Below are 23,980 nucleotides of genomic sequence, written 5' to 3'. Positions count from 1 at the left end.
GTATGGACTTCAGTAAGGCCTTTGACAAGGTTCCATACAGAATGTTAGTTAGGAAGGTTCAATCGTTAGGTATTAATATTGAAGTAGTAAAATAATTCAGCAGTGGTTGGATGGGAGACACCAGAGAGTAGTGGTGGATAACTGTTTGTCAGATTGGAGGCCGGTGACTAGTGATGTGCCTCAGGGACCTGTACTGGGTCCAATGTTGTTTGTCATATACATTAATGATCTGGATGATGGGGTGGTAAATTGGATTAGTAAGTATTCAGACGATACCAAGATAGGTGGAGTTGTGAATAATGAAGTAGGTTTTCAAAGCTTGCAGAGAGATTTAGTCCAGTTAGAAGAGTGGACTGAAAGATGGCAGATGGAGTTTAGTGCTGATAAATGTGAGGTGCTACATTTTGGTGGGACTAATCAAAAGAGGACATACATGGTAAATGGTGGGGCACTGAAGAATGCAGTAGAACAGCAGGATCTAGGAATAATGGTGCATAGTTCCCTGAAGATGGAATCTCATGTGGATAGGGTGGTGAAGAAAGCTTTTGGTATGCTGGCCTTTATAAATCAGAGCATTGAGTATAGGAGTTGGGATGTAATGTTAAAATTGTACAAGGCATTGGTAAGGTCAAATTTGGAGTATTGTGTACAGTTCTGGGCACCGAATTATAGGAAAGATGTCAACAAAATAGAGAGAGTACAAAGAAGATTTACTCGAATGTTACCTGGATTTCATCACCGAAGTTACAGAGAAAGGTTGAACAAGTTGGGTCTTTATTCTTTGGAGCGTAGAAGGTTGAGGGGGGACTTGATAGAGGTATTTAAAATTATGAGGGGGATGGATAGAGTTGATGTGGATAGGCTTTTTCCATTGAGAGTGGGGGAGATTCAAACAAGAGGACATGAGTTGAGAGTTAAAGGGCAAAAGTTTAGGGATAACATGAGGGGAAACTTCTTTACTCAGAGAGTGATAGCTGTGTGGAATGAGCTTCCAGCAGAAGTGGTAGAGGCAGGTTCGATATTGTCATTTAAAGTCAAATTGGATAGCTATATGGACAGGAAAGGAATGGAGGGTTATGGGCTGAGTGCAGATCGGTGGGACCCGGTGAGAGTAAGCGTTCGGCATAGACTAGAAGGGTCGAGATGGCCTGTTTCTGTGCTGTAATTGTTATATGGTTATATGGTTATGTAGAAAGTGCAGAGCAAGCAGACAAATAAAGTGCAAAGGCAATAATGAGGTAGATTGAGAGATCAAGAATTCATCCTTACAGTATAAGATGTCTGTTCAAGAGTCTGACAACAGTGGGGTAGAAAGTCTCCTTGAGTGTGGCGATATGTTCTTGATTGTTTAAATCTTCTGCATGATGCACAAGGGAGGGGAGTGAATGACCGGGGTGGGACGGGTCTTTGTTTATGTTGGCTGCTTTCCTAAGGAAATCGAGGGGAGGTTGATCTAAGTGAAGGACTGTGATGTGTCACAACTCTCTGCAGTTCCCTGTGGCCTTGGGCCGAGCAGTTGCCGTACCAAGCTGTGAAGCACCCAGATAGGATATTTTCTATGGTGTATCTGTAAAAATTGGTGAGAGTCATTGGGGACATGCCGGATCTGCCTAGCTTTGTGAGGAAGTAGAGGCACAGGTGTGCCTTCTTGGCTTTTGTATCGAACCAGGACAAGCTGATTGTCTGGATCCTGGAACTCAGTCCTAACACTGTGGACGAACTTCCAAAGAACTGCATTGGCACAAAGCAGTGACTCACTGCACCGTTCACACGGGTACTTAAGGATAGCTATAAACGCTGGTCTCATTAGAGATGTCTCCATCCTGAGGGAGAACTGATTCATGATGTATGTAGCTGGCTACTTTCCAGCAGCCCTAACCATGGGATGGAAAATCTCCAATTGGATCTCAATCCCCACCCCTTGCTTTCCCAGTGTTCCTCAGGATTAATAGCAACAGGAAAAAAGACTTCTAAATAATGCGATTTGTCAAAACAGATTTTTGTTCCACAGACATGGGCACGACAATTGAACTGCTTGAGGAAAGACTTGGTAAGCTCGTCAAGTGTTTATTGGGGTGGGGCTTGTGGTGAATCTCCACCCTCGGGCTATGGAGACTCTGTCGCACATGATCGGCAGGGGAGCGGGCCGATTTTGTTTTGATATTAAATGGATATGTAGTAAGCGCAGGAAAGTATGACATGAGTTTACCGCCAATCCTGTTGACTGGTGGAGCAGTCAGAAGAAACCAAAATGGCTTAAACCTGCTCTTATTTCTTACGGCTTTAGGACTTCAGGGTCGCAGACTCCATAAACCACCCAGCTTCTTCCAGGAATTATAGATTAGTCCAGTGGCCCTGGGCATAAACAACATCTGGGAGAAAAGCCACTAAAATGGAGGAATAAAAAATGTTTACCTTGGGGCATAAATATGAACAAATTTAAATCTGAGTAATTAATCTTGTGTTAGAGGCACAGTAGAGCAGCTGTAAGGTTAACACTATTTCAGCGCCCGTGACCTCGGTTCAATTCCGGCCGCTGTCTGCAAGGTTTGTATGTTCCCCCCCATGACTGTGTGGGCTTCCTCTGGGAGCTCCAGTCTCCTCCCACCTTCCAAAGATTCAAAATTCACGATTGTTTAATGTCATTTCCAGTACACAAGTGTAAAGGAGAACAAAAATACTCGATGCAACACCAAATGAAACACAATAATACAAAGAACACAATAATAGAAAATTCACAATAAATATAAACATATAAGATACCTTACATGCATAGATTGATTATAGGTCAATACATTGATGTGGTGTTATGTACGTAACCACGTACGGGTGAGAGTTAGTAAGTTGTGGGCACCAGAAGGATGGAGATACTTGCCCCCAGAACATCCTCAGACTGTGCTGGTCATTGACGCAAAAGACAAATTTCATTGTATGTTTTGATGTACATGTAATAAATGAAGCTAATCTTTTTTTTAAAAATACACACAACATATCACTCCCAAAATTCAATTTTCAGAACCAGAATTAAAAACAATTACAATTACAATCCCATAACCTCAATATTTTGCTCTTTTGGCACTACTTATCACATACATATACACACGTACATGTACAATATATAGTATATTAATTGTATTTCACTCTACTGCTGCCACAAAACCACACATTTCACAATATAAGCCAGTGACAATAAACCCTATTCTGATTCTGAATCCTTCATCACAATACACCAGAGGACAAATCTTAATCCAGAGTGTTTTCATATTTCCTGTCAATGCTTTGATCTTCCAGCAATGAAGGTGAAAACCACTGGAGATAAGGAAGGGCCTGTTTGAGTAGGAACAGTAGTTGGGGGCGAGGAACGATGCAATGAAACCTTTCCAAACGCCTCTAGACTTGGCAGCCAAATGCTCTTCTGTGCTTGGAGACAGTTACCTCACTCGCGGTATGGTACCTTTAGCCAACAAAAAGGAGACAGACACCTCCCTTTGGAAATGATGTGTAATTTGGCTTCAATAATCTTTGACTAGGAGACAGACAATTACAAAATAAGCTAAAGCTATTTAACTCCATGAGAGGGACTGGCCATATGGTTTCTACAGCCTGTTCCACCATTGAGTAAGATATTGGCTGACTTTCAACTCTGGTCCACTTACTCATCTAATCTCCACCTAAATGTCCAGAAATCTTTATTTTAGCTTTAACTCCTCAGCTATCTGGATTCCAAAATTCAAAATATTTACTGCTAGCTGGGTAAAAGCATTTCTTCTCCTCATCCTTTCTCCATGTCCTTAGTCTCTAGATCCACACCGCCCAGCCTGAGGAAATACTGAGCAGAGTTGATCATCACCATGTGATATGGAGAGGTCACTGCACAGGAGCAGAAAACGCCGCGAAGGTTGCAAACTCAGCCACCTTTCTCATGGGCGCTAGCCTCTCCACCATCAAGGGCATCTTCAAAGGGCCATGTCTCAAAAAGGCGGCATTGGACCCCCACCACCCAGAACATGCACTCTTCCCATTACTACCATCAGGGAGGATGTACAGGAGCCTGAAGACACACACGCACACACACACACACTCACACTCACACACATTTTAGGAACAGCTTCCTTCACTTTGCCATCAGATTTCTGAATGGACAGTAAAACCCATGAGCTAATTTTGGCTCACTATATCTGGTTTCTTTAGGTACTACGTAATACACACAGTGGCCACTTTATTAATGCTTGTTACTGCAAATATGCAATCATTCAACCATGTAGTAGCAACTCAATGTATAAAGGCATGAAACTTCAGCTAATTGGGGGAAAATGTATTTGGCTCGATGTGTCCCAATTAACTGGAATCCACTGCATATTTTATACTTCTCAATATAATTCATAGTACATTTAATTTATTGCACTCTACTGCTGCCAAACAACAGGTTTCATGGCGTATTTCAGAGATAGAAAAACCTGATTCTGATTCTAGTGGATCCTTCGAAGAACTCAGTCAGTTTCAACAGCAGAGGCAGCAGCTCTTATCAAACCCTCCTTAAATAAAATAGCTGGATTTCCACCTCAAGGTGGCGTTGCCTGTAAGGTACAGTAAAATGCAGACATGAGAGACTAGAGGCTGGAATCTAGAACAGAGAACTGAGCAGCTGGAAGGTCCCAGCAATACACACAAAATGCTGAAGGAAGTCAGCAGGCCAGGCAACATTTTGTTTGTAGCTGGAAGATCTCTGTGGGTCAAGCAGCGTCTGTGGAAGCAAATAGACAGTCACTGTCATCTGGATTGTGCATTTCCCCTCACCATTGCTGCCTATCCCGCTTTTTGCCTCCAGCAGCTCATTTAGCTGTTCTATGAGGTGTAGACTAAGAGATGACAGACTAAGGAATGAAAGCTTCTTGTCTTTCAATGGCTAGCAGGCACTTGACGGGCCAAGTGGCCTCCTCTTGATGTCTGCTTCCGTCCCTTGAACCCCTGCATCCTTCATAACCCAAAGCGGTGTAGATTCCAATGTGTACATTTAGGTAAAGACTAGGTGGAAATGACATTCCTTGAATTTTTCCAGTGAAGCACAAGAAAAGACTTCCATAATCACATTCCCAGATCCCAGCATTTTGTTCCAAGATTCTTTTGAAACCAATTTAAAATTCTTATGCTAAGTGCTGTTCCGTGTTGATTAGATGCAGCCTTCGCTCTGTCAGCACATTGACATAACCCTTACCCGCTTCTCAGAAGAAATGATGTGAGAACGTACCAATTCCATCACAGATTCAGCTCCTTGTCACAGTTGTTCAGCTCATTGTAGGAAAGGAACAGGAAGAACACACATTCCTGTGGTCAATGACAGAAGTTGCTGGTCCCCATGGATTAGGGCTGGTGACTCCCCCCCCCCAACATGAGTCCTGTGGGCAAGTCCAGAGGATGAGTTGAGAGGTCAAAGTCAGATTCCGAGATTGGCAAGTCCTGGGTCAATATCCAGAGCCTGGTGAAGTCCAGAGGTTGAAGCCCAAGGATTAGTGAGTCCAGAGGCTCAAAGGTCAAAGACCGAAGTTCGTGAGTCTGGGGATCAAGGTGTAAAGGTCAGAGCCCTTGGCTTGACATGTCCCAGTGATCAGAGGTCTGTGATTCTGCAAGTCTGGACCAGGGAGTGGAGTCAACAACGTCTGTGAGTCTGAGAGTCTGGAGCCAAGGACTAGTGGTCAAAGGCTTGGAGGATGCCTGTCTTGGGGTTGGAGGCTTTCGTCTCTGTTTTTGAGTTGTGGGTTGAGGGTGAAGGGTGGGAAAAGAGTTGTCTTGCTGCCGTTGTTTTGTTGCCTTTGTTGTTGCTGTGGGCACGCTATGTTGGCGCCAGAATGTGTGGTGACACTTGTGGGATGCCCCCAGCACATCCTTAGGATGTATTCAGGCTCTCATGACCAGACTGTGCAACAGTTTCTTCCCCCAAGCCATCAGACTCCTTAATACCCAGAGTCTAGACTGACATCTACATCATTTATTATTATGTTGTAATTTGTCCTCTACTGTTACTATTGTCTTGTTTATTATTTATGGTACTGCCCTGCACTGTTTTGTAAACTTATGTAGTCCTGTGTAGGTCTGTAGTCTAGTGTAGTTTTTGTGTTGTCTTATGTAGTCTAGTGTAGCCTTGTGTTGTCTCACATAGTCTAGTGCAGTTTTGTGTTGTTTCATGTAGCACCATGGTCCTGGAGGAACGTTGTTTCGTTTTTACTGTGGACTGTACCAGCAGCTTATGGTCGAAATGACAATAAAAAGCGACTTGACTTGAACTGACCCGTTAACACAAATGACACATTTCACGGTATGTTTCAGTGCACTTGTGATAGAAGTAACAAGTAATAGTCCCCCTGTCCACTGAACAAGCTCCACTGGTGTCTAAGGAAGTATTGCGAATCACTGGAGCACCTGAGTTGCCAAAGCATTATATCCAAGTGTGGCAACCATGCTGCCCAAGGCAGCAAGTTAAGTGTGGAGAGTTGTAAACGCAGCCCAATCCATCAGACAAACCAGCCTCCCCTCCATTGACACTGTCGACACAACCCCCCACCTCAGGATAGCAGCAAATGTAATCAAGGAGCACTCCCACTCCAGACATTCTCTCTTCTCCCCTCTTTCATTGGGTGGAAGATGCCATAGTAGCCATGCGCTTAGCATGATAACGTTAGAGTTCAGAGTTCAATTCTATCTCCATTCTGTCAGGAGTCTCTGGATACTTTCCCCTGGGGTCCACCTCATCTTTACCTAAATGTATAGGCTGGAATCTACATCCCTTTGGGTTAACAAAAATGCAGAGTTTCAAGGGAAGAGAAGCAAACATCTGGAGGAGGCCAGTTGGCCTGTCAAGTGCTTGCTAGTGTTATGTACCCCTAGGGTTCATATTTTCTGTGGACTGTCACTTTGAAACGTCGGGAGAATGAGACTAACTTTTGGTCACTGTATGAGCTGCTCCACAGAGAGAGAGAGAGAGAGAGAGAGAGATGGAGTTATTTGATGGACAATCGATGTTATGGTTTCCCTGCAGCTTGTTTTGAATATACAAGGACACATAGACACACACAGTTAGAGTCAAGATGGATTCGGTCAATGGAAGACACCAGTGAGTCGGTCACTGGTTTAAACTTTCAGTAGCCCAAAAGGGGTGAGTTGAGATCGATCCTGAGTATCGATAAATGACTCTCACAAGTTTTCAGCAACTAGAACAGGTTTGCAGGAAGAGAAGAGAGAGGTTTGAAACAGAAGAAACCTAGTGACAAAGAGATCACTGTTTGGACTCTCTCCCTAAGGAGCCCGTGAGGGTGAGCTTGTTTCCATTCGACTATGGAAGTGTGATTGTCACTTAGTTAATCCACAGGAGTGGGTTCTCTGGTGAGGAGAAACCTTTGTGAATACATGTGTGTATTTACCCTTTGTCTGGGTGTGGTAGTTCACTGAAGAGAGGCACCCCTGTGGCAGATCACTGTTGGAGTTATTTCATATAACTGGATAAGTGGCTATCACGTTGTGTGTTTGAGGTAACCTTGTGGAATCTACCGGTGTGTCGACCCTTGCCTGGGTGGTGGTTCCCTTGAAGAGGGTCCCCTTTGTGACAAGCTACTGTTGGTGATAATCAATACGTGGATTCTGTTGGACTATCCTGTGGCCACCACTTTGAGATGTCCCATAGTTGAATTCGGGTATGGTACCACTTGTGTTGAATGGATATTCGTTGAAGATCACTGTCGGTGACATTTCGTGTGTGGAGTGGAACAACTTCGGAGATAAAACCTACTACTATTGTTATTTTGTATTGCTGCCGTGGAATCGACGTAATTGCCTTCTCACAACATTCGCCTTTTGGATTACAAACATCTCGCATTAATTAACCTGTGCATCTGAATTGAACTTTTCTTACCTACCACCGTAAGACTGTATCACTTACCACCTAAGCTTGAAGAAGTTCGGGTTTTATATTTCTACACCTATATATGCATCAACTCTGCTAACCTGTTTGATTTATCTGGTTTTAAGTTACTTTATTATGTAGTTACTAATAAAATAGAATTAGTTAACAGAAAAACCAGACTCCAGGTGTGTTCCATTTCTGCTGGTTCTTTTAACCCGTTACGGGGTACGTAACACTAGCCATCGAAAGGAAGTAAGCTTTCATCACGTTTATCATCTTTGCTCCCCGTGGTGTGCAGGAGTTTTCTGCGCGTCCTCCAGTTTCCTCCCGCAGTGAAAAGGCGAACCATCTAGGCAAAGTGGTCATTGCAAATTGGGTTTGGGTTAATCGGGTTTGTCAGGGCTTGCTGGGACAGCACAGCTCGAAGGGCTGGAAGGACCTACCCTGTGCTGTATCACTAGAAAAAAATAAATACTGCAGAAACTTGAGAACATGTCCCTCCAGGCACAAGGACAGCTTCTACTCTGCTGCTGTTTGACACTCGTACAAGAAAGATGGGCTCGTGGTCTCTCAGTCCACCTCCTCATGGCCCATGCACTTTATTGTCCATCTACGCTGCACTCTCTCCGTAACTGTAACACTTCATTCTGCATTCTGTTATTGTTCTTGTCCGGGAGGCAGGGTGGAGGTAAGTACATCTATGAAAGGAGGTGTAAGGCGCTGCTTCCCTCCACTAGCCTGCGGTCACCCTCGGGCAAGGTGGAGCACCCGCTTAGCCCCCCGATCGGGGAGCAGGTGGTGGACGGTCATATGAGCAGCCAGTGCATATCACATGGTTATGCGACCACGGACACGAGGCAGACAACCTCTGAAGGATATTGATAATGGCTGGGGTCACCTGTCTTGTAAAGACACTGCCCAGGAGAAGGCAATGGTAAACCACTCCTGCAGAAAAATTTACCAACAGCAATCATGGAAAGACTATGATCGCCTGCGTCATACAACACGGCGCATAACGAGCAGACAAACTGCCCCAGTGTACTGATGTATGGAATGATCTGTCGGGATGGCACACAAACAAAGCGTCTCAGTACGTGTAACCATGATAAAGCAATTACTAATGAATAGACAGGATCGGGGGCTGCCAAATGGGTTCAGTGTGGACTGGTACTTGATGGTCAGTATGCTGCATCATTCAATGACCACATACACCTTCTTCGAGGAGCCTCAGGTACTGGCATGACCTTTGAACTGAGGCAGGCAACTGGAACAGACACGCACTCAAGTGACCTCCGCTCGGAGGCGTCATGACCCGTGGATAGCGGTTACAGTACCAACGCTTGGAGTTCAATCCCTGCTGCTGACTGTAAGGAGGTTTTATGTTCTCCCCGTTACTGCACGGGCTTCCTGTGGGTGCTCTGGTCTCCTCCCACATTCCAAAGATGTTTGGTTAGGGTTAGTAAGTCGTGAACACGCCGCATTGGTGACACTTGCGGGCTGCCCCCAGCACATCCTCAGACTGTGTCGGTCATTGAGGCAAATGGCTCATTACGCTGCCGATTTCGATTTTTCAGTGCGACAGAGCTAACCTTTATCACAGTCTGAAGTGTCACCAGGGGTCAATGGATACACGAGCCAAGGTGAAGGTGAGACCTCAACACTGCTGTTCACACCTAGGGCCAAACTACCCTCAGGAATGAAAGCTGAACGTCACTGTGGTCGTCTCACTTACGTGAAGGTTCTTCAGATTCTTGAAGTGATTTTCCTTTATCTCTGTGATCTTGTTATTCTGCAAGTCAAGCATGGTGGTATCTTTGGGAATGTTCTCTGGGACGGTGGAGAGACCTGTTTCAGGAGAAAGATTAAAAAGACTTCACTTTAAAGGACTTATGCATCGCACTAAAGAATTTTAGTTGTTACAGTGGTGGAAGAATCCCAAAACTGTAGGACAAAACACCCATGATGGAGACTTCGAATGAAGGGCTGTTAACAGGAATGATGATATTAAACTGAAATTAATGCAGAAACGTTTTACAAGAATATTGACAGTATGAGAGGGACAGAGTAATAAGGAGAGGTTGGGCAGGATGGCACTTTTTCCTTGGAGACTGTAAGGTTTTCATATGGAGGTGTATGACATTACAAGGGACATGCACACCGTATTTTTCCCCTGGGTTGGGGAATCAAAAACTAAAGGGCAAAGGATTAAGGTGAGATGGGAAAGATTTTAAAAAAACTCGAGGGACAACTTTTTTCTTTCTTTTACACAAAGAGTGGTTTGTGTAGGGAATGATCTGTCAGAGGAAGTGGTTGAGCCAGGTACAACAACTTTTAAATGACTGTTGGACGGGTACGTGGATTGGAAAGATTTAGGTTATGGGCCCAGTGCAGACTACTGGGACAGATGTGTATGGGAATTTGATCAGGATTGACCAGCTGGACCGGAGGGCCTCTTTCCATGTGGTCTAACACGATGACTTTAAGTATTTCAGACAACTTGAGCCCTGCCAGCTCCTGAAACCAGCACTGAGCGTTAGACCTGAAATTTTGCTTTGATGATGTTGATTGAGGGATTATTATTGACCAAGTCAGTAAAGAGTTTCAGATGCATTCTCCTGAAATCAGTCCAAAGTTCAAAGTAAATTTATTATTAAAGTACTTATATGTCACTGTATACTTCTCCGAGATTCAGCAGTGCCGCCAGAGGAGAAATGGGCAGACACCAATGCTTCAGCTAAAATTAAGATTAATGATAATGTACAAATTTTTCAGTGATGGGCCCAGTAAAAACATTGCTTTTAGCCCTCAAATTATTCTGCAAAGGCAGCACAGTAACGGTTAGCAATTCACAGCACCAGTGACCCTGGTTCAATTACCACCGCAGTCTGTAAGAGGTTTGTGTTTTCTCCCCATGACTGCGTGGGTTTCCTCTGGGTGCTTCCGTTTCATAGAACAATATAGCACAGTACAGACCATTCAGCCCACAATGTTGTGCTGAGCTTTTAACGTACTCCAAGATCAATCTAACCCTTCCCTCCTACATAGTCTTCCATCTTTCTTTCATCCATGTGTCTAAGAGTCTCTTAAATTTCTCAAATGTTTCCACCTCTACCACCGCCCTTGGCAACACTGCACCCACTGTAAATCTCTGTCAAAAAGAAATAACTTACCCCTGACACCCCCCCACCCTATAATTTCCTCTAAACACCTTCAGATTATGCCCCCCTCATATTAGTCATTTCCGCCCTGGGGAAGTGTTTCTGGGTGTCCACTCGATCTATGCCTCTTCTCTTTGTATACACCTCTGTTTCATTCTTCTCCCAAAGACGTACCAGTAATCAGTTGTGGGCACACTATGAAGTATAGCAACACTCGCGGGCTGCCCCCAGTACATCCTCGGACTGTGTTGGTTGTTAACACTAATGATCCATTTCACTGGATGTGCCTGTGATGTAAAGCTAATCTCATCTAATCTTCTGCTGGACCACTAGAGTAAGTTCCAGGCTGTGGGTTGAGGGAAGAACAATAACACTCACTCATGGATATAAAGACAATAAGGAAATAGCAAAGGGAACATTGACTGTTTATTCTTTGCCATAGATACTGCCTGATGTGCCGAGTTTCTCCAACGTTGTGTGTTTGTTCCTTTGGACCTCTAGCGTCTTATATTTAAAGAGAAGAATTACTGTCCAGGGTGCTGTCAAATTATCTTCACTTCAGATTTCAGAACAGACATCTATTGAGTCCTCCAATTTATTTTGGCTGTGGGCAGGAAGATGTATTCAGTGCTGGAAGCTATCTGCCCAGTAATCTACTGCCTTAACAGAGCCCAGGGTTGAACATGAGTGCAACTGGTGATATGCAGGAAGTATGGCTTCTTTCAATGGGACAGTTTCGGGCGAGACGTTAACCAAAGAAGCACTAGCTTTCTGTCTGAAAGAAGGAAAAGCATTCCATTCCATTCTTGATGACATATATTTACTTAATCCAACACAGATGTGATTACAACCCCGGGAATGAATGTTAACTAAGAACATAGAACAATATTGCACAGTACAGGCCCTTCAGCCGATGTAGTTGTGCTGACCTTTGAACCTACTCTAAGTTCAATCTAACCCTACTCTCCCACATACTGCACATGCATGTAACGAGAACTGTATAACTCATCTCCTTCTACCGTAGGCCACAAACTTATCAATCACCCCTGCTGTGGACCACCTTCTGGAGGTCCAAGATGTCAACTTTTACAAAGAAGGGATCCGTATACTCCATAACCGCTGGACTAAGTGTGTAAATGTAGGAGGGGACTATGCTGAAAAATAAATGAGCAAGGTTTTCTAAAATTGACTCCTTCGACCTTAGGCCATGAACTTATCAATCACCCCTTGTAGCGCTTCACTTTTCTGTCATCCATGTGCCTATCTAAGAGTCCCTAATACATAGAGGTGGGATGAGAAGATGGCGACGCGACGCAGCGCGCAGCGGCCACTCCGGTGAATGATATCTGTTATCTGTCAAGTAGGGTGCCGTGCACAATCCTGATTTGATGGAGACAGATGTGAGAGTACAGAGGAACATCTGGTGAAACTTCTGAAATGTCTGCTTTGCTGCCGCTGCTACTGTGTGGTCCAGAATCTCCGGAGGGGAAGGCCCCGAGTCCTCGGCTTTGCTTGTTGCTCAGCGGCCGGGACAGGGTCGAAGCGCTCGGCAGAGGATGGCGCTTGGTGCTCGGTGTCGGAGGGCTGGTCGGAGGCTCGAAGTTTTCGGACAGACTCAGAGTCGGCTGAGATCGGGTGCTTCCAATGTATCGGCAAGCTTGCGGCTCTTGGAGTTCATGGGAAGGAAAGTTTCTCCCTTCTACCGTCTGCGTGAGATGATGGGGCTATCGGGACGTGAGACTTTTTTTTTATCGTGCCCATGGTCTGCTCTTTATCATATTACGGTATTGTTTTGCACTGTTGTAACTATATGTTATCATTATATGGTTTTGTCAGTTTTAGTCTTGGCTTGTCCGTGTTTTCTTGTGATATCCTTCTGGAGGAACATGGTATCACTTTTTAATGCATGCATTTCTAAATGACAATAAACGAGGACTGAGTGTCCTCATAATCTAATCTAATCAGCATCCACCACCACCCCTGGCATAGTGTTCCACACACCCACCTCTCTCCGTGTAAAGAACTTAGCTCTGACATCCCCCTATAACTTCCTCCACTCACCTGAAAGTTATGTCCCACGTATTGGCCATTTCTGCCCTGGGAAAATGTCTCAACTACCTATTCAATCTATACCCCTTATCATCTTGTACACCTCTATCAAGTCAGCTCAGGTGGGTTCAAGTTGAACACTTTAAATTCCTGCCATAAACTACTGATAAAATAAAATGTTTGATTAAACTTTCAAAGAAGAAAGTCATTTGGCTTTCCTCTCCGACACCCTTGCAAACCTCCCACATTACCAGATTAGCGATGCCTTGTGAAATGCAAGCTGTTTGTGTCAGAGCAGTGATGGTGGAGTGCAGAATGAGTAAATTCAAAGCTGCCTTCACTCTCCTTTCCCCACACAGAGCACGCTATGGAGCATGCTTGGGAAAGGACACTGAACAGAGAACAGTGCAGGAGCCCCTCAGTTCACAATGTCTGTGCCAAACATGGTGACAGATCAAACAAAATCTTTTCTGGAGAAGAATATTCACTCAGTTAAGGGACTTGCAGGAGATTCTCTTCATCTACAGAAGTCATTCCTGCTCGGAAGCATGTGATTCCTTCCCAGCTTTACAAAGCCAAACTGCCCCTGGTGGATGAGAGCTTGCTTGGGTGGTGGACCAGCCCTTCAGCTGCCTTTTGCAGGGTATCTCTGAGACCCAGGAGAAACACGGCTGTAGATAATTGCATCAGTGCAAAAGTGGGAGATAAAGCATGGAAAACCTGCCCCTGAAATCGTTTGACGCAGATGGCAAGTAATTGGAGTCGGGGAAATTCCAACAGTCTCCAACCGTGCAGAGGCAAGTGCCTAGAAATGTATCCACAAAGGTGGCAAATGTGCTTTGCAACAAAAATATTTTGTACACACAAGTGATTCTGCAGGTGCCGAAAATCCAGAGTAACACACACACAAAATGCTGGAGTTTAGCAGGTCAGACAGTATCACTGAAATGGAATAAACAGTCGCTGTTTGGGGCTGAGGCCCTTCATCAGAAGGAGGGAGAAGCCAGAATAAAAAGACCAGGGGGTGGGTGAAGAGTACATGCTGGCAGGTGATAGGTGAGACCAGGTGAGGGGGCAGGTGAATGTGGCTGGGAGCGGGCGGAAGAGGGGATGAAGTGAGAAACTGGGAATTGATAGGTAGAAAAGGTAAAGGTAAAGACAGACAAAGAAGGAATCTGATAGAGGAGTACAGTGGGCATGAGAGAAAAGGAAGGGGTAGGGGAACCAGAGGGAAGTGATGGGCAGGTGAGGTGAAGAGGGGAGCCAGAAAAACAGAGAAGGAGGAGGGGGAGAAACTACTTGAAGGTTCGTCTTCCCACAGTGAGCCACAAGACAAAGAAATACCATGAAGAAAACAGCAAATACCCAACGTGCCAAAAAAAAATGGCGCAAAGGATGAAAAACATGTGACAAACACAACATAAACTATCAAACCACAGTCATTAGAACAGCCCAGGAATGAAGCAAGATACAGAGAGGGGAGAGAGGGGAAAGGGGTGAAACTAGGGATTACAGGTGATGAGTTGATTGAGGTGTGAATAGTGCAACAGCTTTGTAAAGTAGGTCTGGTATCGCCTGAAAACAGGCCCTTCAGGTCAACTTGTCCACGTTGACCAAATTGTCTAATGGAGCTAGTTTCACAAGGACCGAGACCCAAACTGTCGACCACCCATCACCCTCCACAGATCCTGTCTGACCTGCTGAGCTCTTCCAGCGTTTTATGTGTAACTCCAGATTCCAGTATCTGCAGATTTGTGTGTCAAGAACTTCTACAAATAACATTTTGTTATTCTGTATTTTAAGGTTAGTAATGGATAGATTATGAAATAGATATTTATTACTTATTGAAAATATTAAAAATTTTCAAAATTTTAATTCCAACTATGTACAGGTTAGGGTGGGTGAATTGTGAGCATGCTATGTTGGCACTAGAAGCTTGGCGACACGTGTGGGCTGCCCAGAAAAATACTTGCTAATCTGATGTCACGCAAAAGTTGTATTTCTCTGTCTGGTTTGATGTATATATGACAAATAAAGCTAACTTTTAAAACAAATATTTAAGAAGCTAATTTTTTAAATTATAAAGATATCTATTAAATAAACAATTAATTAGATAATTAGGCAACTCTGTGACTTAGTGTTATAACTCTTGGAGCTGTGTTACTTTATTTCACTTCAGAGACAGCTATTGCATTCTACAATGGAAATGGATGGCAATGGGAGATCAGTCAGGAATTAGCATTCAAAATAACACCGGCAAAAATCTACAATACCATCCAGGAATCAGTAAAATCTTTGCGTTCATTCATAGGGCCTGAATGGAATTAAATTGGACAACACTTCACTCACAATTGAGCCTGAAGCTACAAGTCTAGCCTCCCCAATTAAAACTGGCTTTGACAGTGGAGAATATCTGGCATCAGGAAGGTTGCTAAGCAACCCCATTGTGATTGATTCTGCACATGATGAAAAGATAAAAGGTTAGCTTTATTTGTTGGACATACAGTACTGTGCAAAAGTCCTACATGTAGATATATATAGAGTTAGGGTACCTATATATATAGCTAGGGTACTGAATTTGTCAATGTGGGTCGGAGAGCAAGTTTGTAAATCTGGCGGGAGTAAAGGATGTTGGGAATGGTGAGGGTGGAGCGTCGTGGGAGGGGTGTGGAACAGGTGGCACAGAAGGAGTGCCAAGAGTGAGGAGGTTGGCATTGGGGATGGCATTTCCTACAGAGCATCAAGAAAGCTCACCTCTGTCCCAGGATACCGACGGACTTTTACCGCTGTACCATTGAGAGCATACTCACCAACTGCATCTCACTGTGGTATGGCAATTGACCCGTATCAGACCACAAAGCACTCCAGCGTGTGGTGAAAACTGCCCAGTGGATTATCGGCACCCAATTGCCCACCATTGAGAACATCTACCATAAACGCAGCCTGGGCAGGGTGAAAAGCATTATCAAGGATGTATCTCACCCTAACCATGGACTTTTTACTCTCCTTCCATCCGGTAGGTGCTACAAAAGCCTCCGCTCCCGCACCAGCAGGCACAGGAAGAGCTTCTTCCCTGAGGCTGTGACCCTGCTGAACCTCACATCACAGCGCTAAGCAGTATTGCACCCATATTGTACTGTCTCAGTACTTTTATATTTGTGTGCTGTAGCACTTACTTTTTATTCGTAGTTATTTTGTAAATAACACTATTCTTTGCATTTCTGGTTAGATGCTAACTGCATTTCGTTGGCTTTGTATCTGTACTCGGCACAATGACAATAAAGTTGAATATAATCTTAATCTAATCTAATCGGTAGAACCTCTTGCAGCTACACCCACAGCCGCACCTGCACTCCTGGAGCTCTCAGCATGAGACGAACAGCCGTACTTTCCAATGACTTGTGATCACTGTTCCCACACACACAGGTGATGCTCCTGTGCTTTGCCGAAACTGTGATCCACCGATCACAGGAAGCAGTTCCTTCTCAAGCTGGGAATAACACACCTTGAATATCGTCAGAGCTTTTTCTCTGTCACTCTCTCTCTCTGTTTACACTATCCCTGACCACCCTAAAGACAATAATCAGTATTGTCTGTTTATCATGTCTCAAAGTATTGGAGCACAAGTTCTACTCTGACTGTCTCATCAGCACGCAGAAGTCTGCTAGTTGAGGAGCACCCACTCAACACCATTCCATCACCTTCTTAGTCTGTGGTTCACATTCAGATAATGCAGAGATGTGTTTAGATGTATGACTGCCCCATGTTGTCCTGCAACATTCTGCAGGGTTGAATCGCCCCTTTACTACTCTGACTTCTGCTGGATTTGGTTTCTGACTATTTTCATCATAACTTACAAAGCAGACTTCATCCATTCTCAACTTGAATCTGCAGAATTCCTCACCACAGACGGCTGTGGAGGCCAAGTCATTGGGTATATTTAAACCCGAGATTAATAGGATCTTGATTAGTCAGGGGCATCAAAGCTTACGGGGAGAAGGCAGGAGAACGGGGTTGAGAGGGAGAATAAGTCAGCCATGATGAAATGGTGGAGCTGACTCGATGCGCCAAATGGCCTAATTCTGCTCCGTGTCTCATGGTCTTGTTCAACCTCAGTGCATCTGCTCAGTAGGGCTCTCAGCTTCCAGTCACACTATCTCTCCCCTCACTGCCTCCTCTCCAAATTAATCCTTCATCTGCCATTGTCAACACCCCCACTGAGATGTCCGAGTGCAGTATCACCTCCTCCAAAATTCCCCTACTGTTGTGGCAAGATGGCCTTCGTCTCCATAAGGAGTCATTTCCAGATGATGCACTGGAACCAGTGATTTGCACTCAACACAACAATTCTTCATTTCCCTTGCTCAGGTCAGGTACAGTTTCGCTAATTACCTTCAGACCTTCACCGAGGGAAGATTCTTAGCTTGCCTACTGATTTCTGAACAGACACATCAGAAAGGGCTAGGGATGTGTTTTGGAGCTGCTATCTCTGCTTTCGCCAGTCTGCCCGACTCATCTCCTCAGGTGTGACTGAAACAGACCTTTGTGGGTGTTCCATTGTTTGTTCTGTCTCACTCAAGGCTAGATTGTATTTGACTCCTATTCCCAAGGAGGACATTTTCATTAAAGTGCCTGCTCGATTAAATTAATCTTCATGGTCCTGTCACAGGTGTGCTTTTATTGATCCTGTCATTGTTACAGCATAACTCCAATTATAGGTGTGCGCTGCTATAATGAAATGCTGATCTCAAATCTCTGCTCTCGCTAACTACAGAGAGCATCTGCCAGTACTTTTCAGTGTGGGGTGGTCACGTGGCTCGTCTTCCTCACTGGTTACAACTGCATGACCTGAAGATTATCGCTCAGGCCAGAAGAACCTCATACATGTAACAGGCACAAAGTACTGGAGGAACTCAGCAGGTCGGGCGGCATCTATGGAGAGGAATAAACAGTCGACATTTTGGGTCCTGATGAAGATTCTCCACATGAAACATCAACTGCTTGATCTACTGCGTTCCTCTGGATTTCCAGCAACTGCAGAATCACTTGAGTTTATCATTTGAACCAGATGGCTTCACAGTCCAGTTCAAAGTGAATTTATTATTAAAGTACATATATGTTACGATATACTGTACTATCCTGAGATTCATTTTTTTCAGGAAAAAATTCAATAGATTTTTTTTAAAAAACTACACATAAACAGAGACCGATGGGAAAATAAGAAAAGCTGCAAATAAAAAATAACACTGAGAACATGAGTTGTAAAGAGTCTGTCGGCTTTGAAGTCAGTTCCAGAATCGAGGTGATTGATGTTATCCACACTAGTTCAAAAGCCGGTCCAGTTGGAATATCTCCAGTTGTTCTTCACACATTATCTATGTCTAAGATTATCAAATACATATTTCTTTGACAAAATATTTGGCCCCAGGAACAATGTGTCTAACTAGCACTCTGAATGCTTGCCTGGCTCTGTTTTTGATGGATAATCTCATCCAGCTCATGTTCATCCAGTCCCTCCCTCAATATGATGCACAATTTACAAACCAGGTGAAGCACAACTTTCCTCCTTACTTGGGGCACGTCTTTCCTGATCTTGATATCAACCTCTCCGGCCACACCAAAGACATCTTGCTGGTGCTTGCCCTCACAGTGCTCCCCTTAATGCCTTCTGTCATCCATCCAACCTTTCTACTTCCCAGCTTTGTAGATCTGTGACACCTTTTCCAGGGGCAATGGTGTCTCACTAGGCAGTGCTCCCAGTAGTGTATGACTCTGACCCGTGTCTTACCACTTGGCAGGATTTGCACTGGATGCTCTGTTTTCCTCCCACTTGCCGAAGGCGTACAGTCAGGGTTAAGGTTAGTAAGCTGTGGGCACGTTGGCGACACTCGCGAGACTGGCCCCCAGGACATCTTGAACAGTGTTTGTCATTGACACAAACAGCACATGTCACTTCTTCCTCAGGCTGTGAGGCTTCTGAACACCCTGCAATCACCCAGTACACATTATTTATGACAGCGTCAGTAGCATTATACCGTGTATTGAATTGAATTGAAAATACACATGGACTAAGATGTTAACTGTCCTGTGCTATCACCAGTGGGATCATCAGTTGATCTGCCACCTGTCTTCAGGAGTTTCGACCCGCTTATGATCAAGACTCCCTCGAGGTGGTGGGCCAGCAGTGCTAAAGCACCTCCTCCCACTGGTGAGCTTAAAAACTTGGCATCTGCCTCTATCAGAGTTGTTGGTCAATTCCATACAACAGATAGTCTGCTCTTCAGGTGTCTATGTAACTACTGAAGGGTTTGCAAAAGATGTATACACTGTCCGACTATCTGCCCCTCTGGACGTTCTTGGTTCACACCCACGCTGATCCTGTCTCTGCTGCCTCAGCTAGTTGACTTGATCTCTCTTCTAGTGAAGCCAAGGTCACGCAGCCACTTCTGGAGAGTGAACGCAATAAACCCATGGCAGCCTACTTCGAATGGATAGCGTGAGACCTTCCATCCTCTGTCTCTGCACTCTGAGCTTAACTCTGCATACTTGGTTAATTTGGCTTCATATATGTTGTATATGCATTAAATGCCAACTTGTACATCAGCAGAATAATATTATTGTGTTAATATTATTTTATGTGCTGTATGTGACATATGTAAAATGTCTTGCACCTTCGTCCCTGAGGAACATTGCCTCATTTAGCTGTGTACATTTGAATGACAATAAACTTGAACTTGATAATGAATGAGATGTGACAAATAAAGCTAATCTTTATCATTCTCAGAGTGTGGTGGTATTTAAAAGGGACCTCTGCAGCAGCACACGAAATGCCGGAAGAACTCAGCAGGTTCGGCAGCATCTGTGTAAGGAAATGGACTGTATAGACTGTCAGTGTTTTGGGCCGGGACCTTTCGTCAGGACTGGAATGAAAGAGGGGAGGTAACCGGTATGAAAAGGTGAAGGGATGGGGTAGAGCAGGAGCTGGCAGGTGATGGGTGGATCCAGGTGAGTGGGGGAGTTGATAAACAGGAGGAGAGTGAGAATGTGACGGACAGTAACAGGTAGTCAAACAGCCCAACACTTCACCGGTACCAGCCTACCCGCATCAAGGACGTGCATACAGAAAGGTGCCAAGAAAGGGCCAGTAACATCGTGAAGGGTCCCTCCCACCCTGCTCATGGACTGTTTGTCCCACTCCCATCAGGGAGGAGGCTACGTAGCATCCATGCCAGGACCACCAGACTCAAAAATAGTTACTGTTCCCAAGCAGTAAGATTGCTCAACACCTCCGCCCTCTAACCCCACCACGACTTTATCATTTCCTGTCAGTCACGTTATGCACAGACACTCCTGTCCGAGCATCACTTTATGGACATACAAAGAAATCTATGTACATAAGCTATGGTATGTATTTATATTTGTGTTTTATTAATTGTGTTCTTTACCTTATTGTATGTGTTTTTTCTGTGCTGCATTGAATCCGGAGTAGCAATTATTTTTTACATATGCATACTGGATAGGACATTAAACAATACTGAACCTTGAGAGCTGGGAGAAGACAGGTGGAGATGACAAAGGCTGCAGAAAATGGACAGCACACCAGGAATAAAGGGAAAGCGATGAGGAGAGGAAGCAATACACCTCTCCCACACCATCGTCCCTTTCCTTTCTTCCTCGTGAATTTATCCAGCTTCCCCTAAAAAGGAATTCTGTGGTATTCTAAAGGTAAAGAGTCAAGCAGGGTAGAAGCACAATAGGACAGATGTTAGCATAACGCCATTACAGCACTCGCAGCCTGGGTTCAATTCTGGCCGCTGCCTGTAAGAAGTCCTCTGTGTGACCCAGTGAATTTGCCTCAGGTGCTCCAGTTTCCTCCGACCCAAAGACATAATAGGCCATCTGGGTTTAAATGGGCAGCGGGGGTTGGGGGGGGGGGAGGGTCATTGCAGCAAAAGGACCTGCTACCGTGCTAAATTGCTAAACAAATAAATAAACACAGCAAGGCCAGCTGTATCAACTTGCCCACTTGTGTTTTTGGAGAGTTCAGTGTTGCTCTGTGTAAAAGTAATCGGTCACTTCAGTGCATTAAATAGAATTACCCAACAGAATAAATAGCGGCAAAATTAGTTCACAGGACTCGTCAAAAACAGGCTGGCTTCTAAACTGCATTCATAAAGAACTAGTCTCAAATAATTATTCATTAAACTTTCATATTGTACATAAAAACTACAAGTAAAAGCCACAAGTACAGAAAAAGTACATGAAATATTAAGTAAGGAGCTTTTATTTTTTTTAAATGTTCAGGCCCTGCTTTTTGTTAAGTTTAGATAAGAGAAGAAGTTCATTTCTCAAAGATAATTGTGCTTTTGGTAACTGTTCCTCAAGCCTCCCCGGAACCTCTTTCTGCAGCTTGCCGCCACCCCCGCTGGACCACCTACAATTCACCTACCAACACAACTGATCGACAGATGACGCAATAGCCACAGCTCTACACACTGTCCTTACACATCTGGAGAAAGATGCTTAGGTGAGAATGCTGTTCTCGGACTACGGTTCAGCATTCAACACCATAGTTCCATCCAGGCTCGACAAGAAGCTCAGAGACCTCGGCCTTGTTCCTGCTTTGTGCCGCTGGATCCTGGACTTACATAGAAACATAGAAACATAGAAACATAGATCGCCGGCAGGTGGTAAGAGTGGGGTCCCTCACCTCTGCCCCTCTGACTCTCAAAACAGGAGCCCCTCAGGGCTGTGTATTAAGCCTCCTCCTTTACTCTGTGTATACCCATGACTGTGTCACCTCCCACAGCTCGAATCTACCAAGTAAATTTGCTGACGATACTACCTTGATTGGCCTTATCTCAAATAATAACGAGGCAGCCTACAGAGAAGTCATCACCCCGACACAGTGGTGTCAAGAAATCAACCTCTCCCTCAATTTCGCAGAAACAAACGAGCTGGTTGTGGACTACAGGAGGAATACAGACAGGCTAACCTCTCTTGACATCAAAGGATCTGGGGTTGAGAGGTTAAAAGTTTCAAGTTCCTCGGCATCCACATCACCGAGGACCTCATGTGATCTGTACACACCAGCTGTGTGGTGAAAAATGCACAACAGCACCTCTTTCACCTCAGATGGTTGAAGAAGTTCGGCAAGAGTCCCCAAATCCTAAGTACTTTCTACAGGGGCATAATTGAGAGCATCCTGACTGGCTGCATCACTGCTTGGTATGCGAACTGTACTTCCCTCAGTCGCAGGACTCTGCAGAGAGTGGTGTGGACAGCCCAGCGCAGCTGTAGTTGTGAACTTCCCAAGATTCAGGACTTTTGCAAGGACAGGTGTATAAAAAGGGCCCGAAGGATCATTGGAGACCCGAGTCACTCCAACCACAATTTATTCCAGCTGCTACCATCCGGGAAACGGTACCGCAGCATAAAAGCCAGGACCAACAGGCTCCGGGACAGCTTTTTCCACCAGGCATCAAACTGATTAATTCATGCTGACACAACTGTATTTCTAAGCTACAAGGTGTGATTGATATGTTTGGGGCCTAAGGCAGAAGGAGTCAATTTTAGAAGACCTAGCACATTTATTTTTCAACATAGTCCCCTCCTAAATACACACTTAGTCGAGCAGTCGTGGAGCATACGGATCTTGGACCTCCAGAAAGTGTCTGCAGATGGGTGATTGATAAGTTCATGGTCTGAGGTGGAAGGAGCTGAGTTATATAGCTCTCATTACATGTACATCTTTGAGTGATTATGAAGTTAATAACTCATCTCCTTCTACCTTAGGTCACAAACTTATCAATCACCCGATGAGTTATTAACTTCAAACTTCCTGCATAATCACTGAAAGAGTTGAACTGCATGTGCATGTAATTTATAGGCATCTGTTAGTCTCATGAGACCATGGATTTGCCCCTTGGAAGGTTTCCAGGGCGCAGGCCTGGGCAAGGTTGTATGGAAGACCAGCAGTTGCCCATGCAGCAAGTCTCCCCTCTCCATGACACCAATGTTGTCCAAGGGAAGGGCATTAGGACCCATACAGCTTGGCAGCGGTGTCGTCGCAGAGCTATGTGTGGTAAAGTGCCTTGCTCAAGGACACACACGCTGCCTCAGCCAAGGCTCGAACTAGCGACCTTTGAATCACTAGACGAACGCCTTAACCACTTGGCCACATGCCATCACTGGCAAGAGAACTGTATAACTCATCTCCTTCTACCTTAGGCCACGAAGAAGCTGTCCTTGCACCTAGGGGTACAAGTTTCAGGATTTTATATCTACTGCCCACTGGGGGGGGGGGAGGGATAAGAGAGAATGTTCAGGGCGGGTGGGGTTCTTGGTTACGTTGGCTGCTTTACCGAGTCAGTGAGAAGCGCAGACAGAGTTCCTGCATGGATGGTTTACTTCTGCAATGTGCTGGGCTACGTCCACAACTCTCTACATTGTTCAGGACAAAGGACATGGAAACAAGAGTAAACTTACACAGGGACTATTGAATAGTTTCCCAGTACGATTAGTTGGACACTTGACCTCCCAATCTACCTCGCTATCATCTTGCACTTTCTGTGTAGCTTTTACACTTTATTCTGTATTGTTATTGTTTTGTATTATTCTAGCTCAATGCACTATGTAATGATTTTTAGATTATGAAGACACGCAGTCCTCTTTTATTGTCATTTAGTAATGCATGCATTAAGAAATGATTCAATATTTCCTCTGGTGTGATATCACAAAACACAGGACAGACCAAGACTGAAAAAACTAACAAAACCACATAATTATAACATATAGTTACAACAGTGGAACAATACCGTAACTTGATGAAGAAGTCCATGCGCACAGTAAAAAGTTCAAAGTCTCTCAAATGTCCCAC

General features: G+C 44.6%; 1 protein-coding gene across 2 annotated transcripts in view; it reads right to left on the bottom strand.

The window, feature by feature from the left end:
* dcn (decorin) overlaps positions 1 to 23,980 on the bottom strand; it is a 69,675-nt gene that overhangs the window by 19,210 nt on the left and 26,485 nt on the right. For both annotated transcript variants that reach the window (XM_063059711.1, XM_063059712.1), the window contains exon 3: positions 9,627 to 9,739. In XM_063059711.1, coding sequence (XP_062915781.1) covers positions 9,627 to 9,739 — 113 coding nt within the window. The remainder of the gene's footprint in view (positions 1 to 9,626; positions 9,740 to 23,980) is intronic.

The sequence above is a fragment of the Mobula hypostoma genome, chromosome 9, assembly GCF_963921235.1.
Source record: "Mobula hypostoma chromosome 9, sMobHyp1.1, whole genome shotgun sequence".
Classification (NCBI taxonomy): domain Eukaryota; kingdom Metazoa; phylum Chordata; class Chondrichthyes; order Myliobatiformes; family Myliobatidae; genus Mobula; species Mobula hypostoma.
The sequence above is the reverse complement of the archived record's forward strand: the minus strand, read 5'-3'. Positions and strand labels throughout refer to the sequence as shown.